We start from the raw sequence: 10,726 nt of genomic DNA, 5'->3' as shown, positions 1-10,726 counted from the left end.
GGAGCTACCCAGGTAAGGAGAGGTTAGCAGCCGGGAGAGGAGGCCGACAGACTATAAGCTAACTACCAGAAGGGTGCTAGCAGAGCCTCCTCAAAAAGAAATGGGGGTGGGAGTAGGGAGAGAGAGAGTTCAGTCACAAAGTTAATTAACGCATTATATTTTTAACAAGCGTCATCAGCATGAAAGCATGTCCTCTGGAATGATGGCCGAGGCATGAAGGGGCATATGCAGGGTGGGGTGGGGCCTTGGGGGAAGGGGTGGGGTGAGGTGGGGGTGGAGCCTGGGTGGAGCCAGGTAGAGCACTCTCTGGCAGATTAAAAACTCAGCGTCTATGACGTTTCCACATTTTCAAAATGAAACTTTCTTTTTTTTAGTTCCAAGCAACGTCTCATTTTGAAATGTTCATGAATTTATAGAAAAAATGTAAAATTTATTTTTAAAAGGTCAAAATTGGAATCAAGTATCAGGGGGTAGCCGTGTTAGTCTGTATCCACAAAAACAAGAAGGAGTCCGGTGGCACCTTAAAGACTAACAGATTTATTTGGGCATAAGCTTTCGTGGGTAAAAAACCACTTCTTCAGATGCAACGCTTCTAAATTATCAAAGCAAAATGTTCTGATTGACTGAATGGCTCAATATTTTTTTGGATTATCCCATGAATTTTTGATATTTTGACTTTTTAACCTGATTCGAGATCAAGATGTGGAAAAAATTTCAAAATACCAGACCCTTGCAGGACAGTTTCCCACCCAGCTCTAGCTGTGATTAGGGTTACCATATTTCAACAATCAAAAAAGAGGACGGTGGGAGCCCCGCCCTAGCCCCGCCCCTGCCCCTCCCACTTCCCACCCCCTGACTGCCCCCCTCAGAACCTCCAACCCCCCCTAGGCTCCTTGTCCCCTGACTGCCCCCTCCTGGGACCCCACCCCCTACCTAAGCCTCCCTGCTCCTTGTCCCCTGACTGCCCCCTCCTGAGACCCACCCATCCTAACTGCCCCCCAGGACCCTACCCCCTACCTGTGCCCTGACTGCCCAAAACCTTATCCACACCCCCACCCCCTGACAGACCCCCGGGACTCCCACACCCCATCCAACCACTCCCCGCCCCCTGACAGACCCCCTCCCCAGAACTCCCGACACATCTAAACCCCCCTGCTCCCTGACCGCTCCGATCCCTCTCCCCACCCCTGCCCCCTGACAGCCCCCCCAGAACTCCCAACCCCCCTGCTCCTTGTCCCCTGACTGCCCCCTCCTGAGACCCTCCATCCTAACTGCCCCCCTAGGACCCTACCCCCTACCTGTCCCCTGACTGCCCAAAACCTTATCCACACCCCCCCCGCCCAGAACTCCTGACCCATCCAACCCTCCCCCTGCTCCCTGTCTCTTGACTGCTCCCTCCAGAACCCCCCTGCCCCTTCTCCGACCCCCTGGCCCCCTTACTGTGCCGCTCAGATAGCCTGGTTCCCGCCCTCGCAGAGTGCTGCAGAGCGGCGCGCTGGGCAGCAGGGGAGGAGGAGCAGGGGGAGGAGCTCCAGACTGCTGGAGGCCTGATGCGAATGGCCGGCGATCTGCGAATCCAGGGAGGGGGGAGAGTGAGGAGGGGAGTGATCTGAAGCTGCAGGGGAGAGGAGGGGGGAAGCGGAGGAGGGGCTCTGGCTGCCGGAGTCCCGTGCGAGTGGCTCAATCCGACTGGCTGCCCTGTCAGCCATGCCGCGCTCTGCATGGGGGGCGGGGGGGGGGGAGAAATCCGGACATTTAAAAATTCCCCCCGGACGCTATTTTTAAACTCAAAAAGCCGGACATGTCCGGTAGAATCCAGATGAATGGTAACCCTAGCTGTGATCCCACTGGCTTTCAGCTCAGCGCTGCTTTATTGCCATAACAAGCGAGAGGAGTGTTGCCAAAGTGAGAAAGCTAAGCTACTAGTCTGCATTTTAACCCCTTTCATGGCCTAACCCCACCCTACCTATCACCTCTTATAATGTATCAAGGTATCACATCCACACCAAGTCCATCCTCTTTCCAGAAATGATGGCAGTCTTAAATGTTCATTTAAACTTTTTCCCCCCACAAGCATCTTTGAGCATTCTCCAAGCATTTTCTCCTTCCAAGCCTTCCTTAAAATTCTTCTCTGCTGGGATGCTCATAAAAAGCGTGATGGGATGAGGCTACTGATTTGAAATGATCAGTTTTTCATGCTAATCAGTATCATCTCATCGTTTGCTTGTGCTCCCCTCACCAGACAGCTGTTTATTTGATCACCTGCTGTCTAGTGTCTTGGTCTGTAAGCTCTTTGGAGCAGGGACTGTCTCCTTGTTAGATGTTTGTACAGCACCAGCAAAATGGTTGGGGCCTCCAAATGCTATTGCAAGACACCTAATAATCATGAATTAATTAAAGAGGGTTAGGCAGAGGTGTTGGGCTGTAGTCAGAGGTGCTCTCTCCTATGACTCAGCTGGAAGCCAAGGCTCCAGCGTGGTGTGAGGAGGGTGCGGTGCAGATGCAGCTTTGTAGATGAGACATACAATTGCAGCACCGAGCAGTTGTGGTTATGGAAAAGCCCCTGCTATTTTGGCAAGTTGTGATGAATTATTCATGTTCATAGTTCACCTGGCTCCAGCAGCGTCTATGCCAAGGCCTTAAAAAATCTTTACTGGCACGTACATACTGAGCCTCAGAACCCCACTGGGAAGCCCCACCCCTCCCTTGGAAAATCTAATGGGAATAGAACCAAGGGGTCCTGACCCCCACCTTTCCACTGCTCTAACCACTAGACTACACCTCCTCCTAGAGCCAGGATAGAACCCGGGGTCCTGGCTCCCAGCTCTAACTGCTAGACCAGGGATCGGCAACCTTTGGCACGCGGCTCGCCAGGGTAAGCCCCATGGCAGGCCGGGCCGATTTGTTTACCTGCCGCGTCCGCAGGTTTGGCCGATCGCGGCTCCCACTGGCCGCGGTTCGCCGCTCCAGGCCAAAGGAGGCGGCGGGAAGCGGCAGCCAGCACATCCTTTGGCCCACGCTGCTTCCTGCAGCCCCCATTGGCCTGGAGCGGCGAACCGTGGCCAGTGGGAGCTGCGATCGGCCGAACCTGCGGACGCGGCAGGTAAACAAACCGGCCCGCCCGGCAAGCCGCGTGCCGAACGTTGCTGATCCGTGCTAGACCATCCCCCTCCAATCCCCCCAGAGCTGGGCCTAGAACCTGGAGTCGTGGCTCCAACTGCTAGACCCAACTCCAACTCCCCGCAATTGCTCCCAGAGCTGGGCCTAGAACCTGGAGTCATGGCTCCAACTGCTAGACCACTCCTCCCCGCAATTGCTCCCAGAGCTGGGCCTAGAACCCAGGAGTCCTGGCTCCCAGGTCCAGCCTTTCTATTGTCTTAGGGCAGAGGTTCTCAAACTTCATTGCACCGTGACCCCCTTCTGAAAACAAAAATGACTGCGCCACTGCAGAGAGGGGGCTGACGCCTGAGACCCCAACACCCCAACACCACCCAGGGCTGTGGGGCTCAGGCTTCAGCCCTTGGCGACCCCATTAGAATGGGGTCACGACCCACAGTTTGAGAACCACTGCCTTAGGGATTTTGCCAGTCTCTGCCCCATGTTGCAGCAGGGCTGCTATACCCCACCCAACAGGTGGCTGCAAGGTAAAGGTCCTAGAGCATGCTGGGAATTGTAGTTCCAGCCAATGATCTCCAGGAAGGGGAAGCCTCTGTGGCTAGGCATCATGGGAAAGATAGGGCTAGCCCCTCGGGCTGATGGGAAATGTCGTTTCTAGCGCTAGGCATCATAGGAAATGGAGTTCCAGCCCGAGGCAGCCTGGGAAACGCTACCATTGGTGCGTTTCCCTGTCAGCCTCAAGGCCTGTGGGCGGGGATAACTGACGTCGCGCTTTTATTGGTTGACCTTCCCGGCAGGGGGCGGGTGCAATTGACGAGGTGGGCGATGATTCGCGCGAGGCGGGGTCGCGGCGCGCCGATTGGCGGACCCGGAGGCAGGCGGGGGGGCGGAGTCGGAGTGGCCGGAACGGGACGAGGCGGGGCGGCGCGGCCAGCCGGTGCCCAGGGATGTTCGGCCGGAGTCGGGGGCGGCCCGGGGCCTCGGGGGGGCTGGGGCGGCTCCTCCCGCTGCTGCTGCTGCTCGGGGGCGCCGCGGGCCGGATCCACCGCCTGGTGCTGACGGTGAGCGCGGCCTGGGGAAACCGGACCGGACCCCCCCCCGCCCAGGGACCGGACCGGACCGGACCTTCCCCATTCCCAGGGACCGGACCGGACCCTCCCCCAGCCCAGGGATCGGACCGGACCGGACCCTCCCCCCGCCCAGGGATCGGACCGGACCCTCCCCATTCCCAGGGATCGGACCGGACCCGACCCTCCCCATTCCCAGGGATCGGTCCGGTCCCTTCCCCCGCCCAGGGATCGAACCGGACCTTCCCCACTTCCCAGGGATCGGTCCGGACCGGACACTCCCCTTCCAGGATCTAACCGGACCGGACCGGACACTCCCCTTCCAGGATCTAACCGGACCGGACCGGACCCTCCCCCCGGGTACTGGCACCGACCCCTCCCACCCCCTGGGAAAGGACTGACACCCCCCCCCACCCGGGATGAGACCAACTTCTGAGCTGGGAACCCCCTCCCCTGGGACAGGACTGGACCCCCCTCGGGTGGGGGATCATAATCCCAGGATGGGACTCCCTGGTCCTCAGCACTTGACCAACCCCATCCAACCCTGAGATGGGACCGACCTGCCTGGGCTTTGGGGACTCCCCACAACCCGCAGCTGGCATGGGACTGATTCCCCCCTCCCCCCCGGCTTTGAGCTGCTTGCTTTCCCCTCCCCCCCACTCTGGGGCCTTCCCTGCATGATCCTCCTAAAAACCCCTGCTAATTCCCCCTCCCCCTTGCTGGGGCTTGAACTACCCTTCGGAACACCCCCGGGAATCTCCCTGAGTCCGTCCTCCCTCCCTCCCTCCCTCACTTCCCTCGCCTTCCCCAGCCCAGGGCGAGGACCCACCAGTTCTCCCCAGCACCTCGTGATCCCCCCAGCCTCCATCTCTCCCCTCCCTGCCTCAGTTACTCCTTCCCCATCATCCACCTGGGCCCTTCCACATCATCGCGCCTCCCCCCACTGCCACTCCTCCCCATGGTGCCTGGCCCTGACCACCTCCTCCCTTGGTGATCGCTAACGCAGCAGCTCCTGGACTTCCAGGTGGAAATGCTCTGAGAACGCAGCGGTGGGCGAGATGGGGATCTGGGTAGCTGGGGGCCCTTGTGTGGACAAGGCCATTGGTGTTTGGGGGATCACCAGATGAGGCCTGGGGGAAGTCCGGAGCGGATCTGAGTTTGCAAGGTGTTGAAACAATGTCACATGAAGATATAACAGGCTGATTGTCCAACGCCTGGGCTGTGGTTACTGTCAGGGCAGCCCAACGTTTCTGCTGTGTGGAAGCCCAGATAAGGAACAGGGGGTTGGACCCTCAGGCATGGGCAGCTGAGAAGGGTGTCAGCCAGGTTTTCCAAGCTTTCTGTTTCATTTCAGTATGCAGATAATGTTTATTTAGCAACTGAAACGCAAATAACGTGTGTTCACCGGGACACTAGATAACACAATTAAATGATCAAGTGAACTCATGGGCTACGTGGGGGGGTTGCTTTCTTTCCAAATCTTCTGGATGAAGACACTGTCCTGCTCTCACCTCATTCCCCCCGGCTGCCCCCCCCTTCTACCCCCCCCACCCCCCCCCCCCCCATCCCCTAAACCTGTTCTTCTCCCTCCACTGCTCCCTTTCCTCTCACACAACCCAGTCTGATCTCCTTGGGGCAGGAGATCTATTATTTTAATTACAAACAGAGCAGAGCTCAGGTCTAACATTCGTGTGCGCTTGGAGGGAGTGCTGGTGTCTGGGATTTGATTTGCCCCCTTAACAGAGATCGGCGCTGGCTAGGAAGCTTGGATCCAGGTGTGAGCTTACCTAGGGGCTGGGAGGAGTGCTCAGTTCTCAGGCTTTGATTTAGGCAGCGTCACAGCTGACTCCCTTCTCCAGAAGAAAAACATGGCTCAGATCCTGGGCTCAGTCCCGCTCTGAGCCTGTCTGGGGCTGAGCAATGAACTGGTTGAATCAGCTGTGTCAACGGGAGCAGCCCATCACTGCAGTTTGTGGGCTGGGTTAGATTTAGAGCAGTCCCCTCCCTACGGGTCACCATGTTGCCACGTCCCAGGTGACCCTGTGTGATGAAATGGCGCTTGGCTGATGCAGACACGTGATCTGGATCCCAAAACCGCTCATCTCACTCCTGCTCCAGCCTCTGCTCACCCTGCGCCTCTGGAGTCACTTCCTCTTCTGAAAGGGAAGCAATTCTGATGCTTCTGCAGCTTGCGAGATGAGATGAATCTGGCCAGCCAAGGGTGGAAGAGGCGTGCTGGGCCCCACCCGTGCCACTCATCTCTCTGGCTGGCTGCACCAGCGTGACTGAAAAGGACACCTCGAGGCTTGGCCCCCTGGGTGTAGGCTGCTGCGTGGGGCTGTCCCTTGTTTCCCATTCATGGGAGTGGCGAGGAGCCCTGCCTTGTGTTTTGCTGCTGTTGCTAGCCAGTCTAATGGGCTTGGTCGTATGATGGCTTCCTGCCTCGTCTATTTCAGGGCGAGAAGAGGGCTGACATCCATTTGAACACCTTCGGCTTCTACGCGAATGGCTCCCTGGAGGTGAACGTGAGCCGGCTGCATCTCGGCCTTGTCAGCGCCAAGCAGGACAAGCCTTGGGTAAACGCCGCGGCTCCTCTCAGGAGGACTCAGTCACATAGTAGTTCGTGGTGCGCGCCAGGGAGCGACCACCCTCCGCCCCCCTGTGATTCCCAAGGGGACAGCGGGTGTGGGTGTGAATGGCACCGTGCCAGGGTGCTTCACACCGGCGGGGCGCTCCTGCAATGAATCTAGCATTCTCACCACTGGGAGCAGAGATGGTTGGGTTGAGCTAAACTTCAGGCCTGAGACACCTGCTGTCCTGGGTTCAAATCAGGCAGAGGAAGAATGGCCCAGGTCCCTAGCCTACAACTGGGAGATCAGTGCTGTGCTCTGCCACCGACTTCCCGTGTGACCTTGGGCAAGTCACTTGGATGGAGAATAGAGGCCCAGAGAGATACTAAAAAAAAAAAAAAAGGACATTAATAGCACTTGGGAGGTTAAATACATGAAATATTGTGAGGTCGCGTGTGTGTGTTAGTGTGTGTGGGGGGGTCATTTAAGTACCTAAGACAGATCAGATCCCTGGCTTTAGCCTATACCCTCAGCCAGGCCAGCTGGGGGAAGGTTTTGTGTGTGGATGGGAGGGGGGTAGAGGCAACCACCCGAATAAGAGCCCAAGTTAACTCTGTGACTGCAGTGGAGCAGCCAGCAGAGCTCCCCCTCCAAGGGGCTGTCCATAAAATCCGTAATGCATTAGGGGCTGAGTGGGTCCTTAATTTGGCGGGTTTCAGTGTTCCAGGGGGTGGGTGGGTCTTAACACGTTTTTTGAGGTTGGTCAAGTAACTTACGGACAGCCCCCAATACTCAGTCCATCTGGTAAGAAATCCAAGTAGCCGGATACCTTCGTGCCTGCTGGAGTTGATCAGCGAGCTGGCCTGGAGGGCCGTAACTGTGTCATGGGGCATCTTCATGGGCTGTATGGGAGACACCGTGGCTGGCTGCCCCCCTGGCAGAGCTTCTGTGTCCTGCCCCACCTGAGCCTTCCCCATCTGCCAAAGGCTCAGGGATCTGCCCCTGGCTGGTGCAGAGAAGGGCTTGGTCATAACAGATGAATCCTTTTTCTTTCCAGGTTGGCTTCAGCTTGTCCAGGACGAGGATTCGCGAGGCCCTCTCGTACCCAGTGAGTTGCCATTCTCTGTGTGTGCGCGAACGCTTCAGAGTTTGTTTGGGAAGCGCTGGTGTTCTGGAGGGGGATTGTTTTCGGGGGGGGGGGGGGAGGCAGCGTGTGTGTGGAAGTCCTGCTCAATGGGTGATGTGTTGCTCTTGAGTGACCCCTTCTGGCCGATCCCTGAGCACTGCTGACTGGCTTCACCGCATGGAACCCAGACGGGTTCTCTAGGGCTAGGCTGTTGCAAAGGAATCCGGAAGGGGGAATGTCCGGAATCTGCCATCAGTTACCTCTGGGAGCCACTGGAAAGACTGATTCTAGGGGAAGTGAATGTGAATCAGTCCCTTGGAGAGGCAGCAGGGCCTAGTGGGTAGAGCTCTGGCCTAGACGTTGATAGGACCTCAGTTCTATTCCCAGCTGTGCCACTGATCTGTTGTGTTACATCCCCTCCTTCCCTGTGTCTTGGCTATTTAGATTGTAAGCTCTCTGAGGCAGGGACTGTCTCTTACTATGTACAGCATCTTGCGCGGCAGGGCCCTGATTTGGGGCCTACTGTAAATCCAGATGGTGGGAATTAAGAGAGCTTGTATACGTGTTTTTTGTCTGATCTGACTGGGGGGCAGTTTTCCTCTCTGCAGGGGAAGGAATCTCATAACTGCACCTTGGAACAAAACGGAGCGGAGTCGCGAATCCTCTTCCTCATTGACGTCAAACAGAACAAGCAAGTGAAATTCTGTCTGCGCTTATATATATTTCATTGGACTCCTCATCTGGCCTCCCGCTCAATCGACTGGAGCCATTAATGGCAAATTAGCCTAGTACCTAGACTCTTTCGGGTCCAGGGATCAGAGCAGCCCCTAGCAAATATGCAGCCAGCTTATGTTGTCAACAGCGCTGCCTGCAACCACCCCTGATATCAGGTGGTATGTGAGAACCGTGTGAGCCATGACTGGGATTAGAGAGGGAATAAATAAGGAGATGTGATAACGGTGTATAAATTAATGTGTAGACAGAAGATCAGTCAGGTGCTCTTATGTATCCTCGTGTAACAGGAGGTTACACAGTGAAATGGAAAAGGCAGCAGATAAATCAAACTGCTACTTTTGCTCTGAGCACTAGACCCTCCCAGCCCTCTCCCAGCTGGGAGTAGAACCCAGGAGTCCTGGCTGCCAGTTATAACCACACTAGCCCGCACATCCCTCTCCCAAAGCTAGGAACAGAACCCAGGAGTCCTGGCCCCCAGCGACCGACTAAATGATCCTTTGCATAACTGATCCCGCCCCCTCTCTCCAGAGGCGAACCCGTCTCCGTTGTGTCACGCCCCCTGTACTGACGCTCGGTTCTGTCCTTTCAGGGTTCAAGTGCGGAAGCTGGGAGAGCAGAAGAAGCTGCAGATTTATGCCGGTCTGCTCCCTGAGGTGCAGAATGGGGGCTCGGATCCGAAACCAGCCGACGATAGCAAGGACCAGGCTGCTGCCAATAAAGGTGAGGGAGACTGGACGCGGCTTAGACACCCAGGTCTTGCTGTCTCCTACTTGCCCGGAGTGAAGCAGCCTTCTCCATGCTGCTCGAGAAGGGGCTAGTTTTCTCCCTAACGAGAGCGCTGCAGTTAATTGCTTAACACGGCAGGCGCATCAGATCCCGCTAGCGTTGCCCCATGCTTTCAATATGTAATTCGGTGTGCTGCTGGGGTACCTTTGTTCCAAGGATCTCAAAGCACTAGGGGGAACATGGCCAGATTACAGATGTAGAGGGATCCCACTGCTTGAAATGCAGCCATCTCTGGGGTGGAATGTGGCAGCTATTTAATAGTCCACCCAGCACTAGCACTCATGTTTAGGACAGGACGTTGAGGCTACTTCATTCCAAGGAGGCAGGTCGTTATTGTCGGAGTTGGCCCAACAGATGGCTGGAGTTAATGTCAAGTATCCCATAATATGTGCTGTGTAATAATATTAGTTCTGTCCCAGTCACAGCTGCGATGGAGGCCCTATTGTGTTGGGTGTTGGTTTTTGGGGGAGCAGCGGATGCAAGGGTCTGAAAGGAGGCGGGCGGTGGGGGAGGGACTCCCAGCCTGAGCCTCATCAGCAGGAGCTGGAGTTAACGGCATCTAGTCCATGACGAAGGGGTGTGTTCGTTCTTCCAGGCACAGAAGGACAGCCGGAAGCGCCTGGTAAAGCGCCTGATGCGGACAACGCCCAGAAGAAGACAGAAGGCGAAGCCAAGCAGGTAAATGCCCTTCAGGGACTGAGCCGAGGGCGGTTCCCAGGCAGCTGTGACAGATCACCAGGCTTCCGCCAACCCAGCCGGCGCCTGCCGCCTCCCGATTCCAGCGCCATTCTCTCTGCAGAGCCCAGGGTGCCAGCTGCCTGTTGTGCGGCAGAGAGGCTGGGGAGAGGGGTAGACTTCAGAGGGCTTTGGGGAGCCAGTGGCTGGATGGGAAGCGGGGAGCGATAGAGTCCTGGTCATTGCTCGCGCCGGCATGACAAGCAGCCCTAGCCCCCACTCCAGCAGCTGGGAACTGTAGCACGGCTGAGCCACCGGCATGGCGGTAAGCCAGGATGTGGGTGATCCCCGGGCAGAGCAAACCCCGCTCGTTCCTCCTCTCCCACGTGTGGCAGGCGACTCCAGCTCTGTGTGCTTTGATCCTTACTGGCCTTTCTTGTGCAGCCGGATTCCAGCCACAGAGGGGAAGATCTGGTCCTAGATCTAGGGAACGTGAACGACTCCTACAACTTCAGCGTAAGTGTCGCCCGGCTGGATGGAGGAAGGGCCTTCCTGGAACAAGCCAACAGCTCGTGTTCTTCCCCTGTGTTCCCTCCCCCCTTGCCAGCTCAGACCTGTGGGCCCATCTGGCCTGGCATCCCCCCACCAGC

At 56.9% G+C, this 10,726-nt stretch overlaps 1 protein-coding gene across 1 annotated transcript in view; it reads left to right on the top strand.

Moving 5' to 3' along the window:
* Positions 1–4,038: 4,038 nt before the first annotated feature.
* Positions 4,039–10,726, top strand: part of GPR108 (G protein-coupled receptor 108) — a 16,177-nt gene continuing 9,489 nt past the window's right edge. The window contains exons 1-7 of the mRNA XM_026658168.2: positions 4,039–4,178; positions 6,641–6,760; positions 7,812–7,862; positions 8,474–8,571; positions 9,205–9,335; positions 9,997–10,079; positions 10,521–10,592. Coding sequence (XP_026513953.1) covers positions 4,065–4,178; positions 6,641–6,760; positions 7,812–7,862; positions 8,474–8,571; positions 9,205–9,335; positions 9,997–10,079; positions 10,521–10,592 — 669 coding nt within the window. The 5' untranslated portion in view covers positions 4,039–4,064. The remainder of the gene's footprint in view (positions 4,179–6,640; positions 6,761–7,811; positions 7,863–8,473; positions 8,572–9,204; positions 9,336–9,996; positions 10,080–10,520; positions 10,593–10,726) is intronic.

This window comes from Terrapene carolina, unplaced genomic scaffold, assembly GCF_002925995.2.
Source record: "Terrapene carolina triunguis isolate 2854851 unplaced genomic scaffold, T_m_triunguis-2.0 Scaffold404, whole genome shotgun sequence".
In the NCBI taxonomy this organism is placed as follows: Eukaryota; Metazoa; Chordata; order Testudines; family Emydidae; genus Terrapene; species Terrapene triunguis.
The sequence above is the reverse complement of the archived record's forward strand: the minus strand, read 5'-3'. Positions and strand labels throughout refer to the sequence as shown.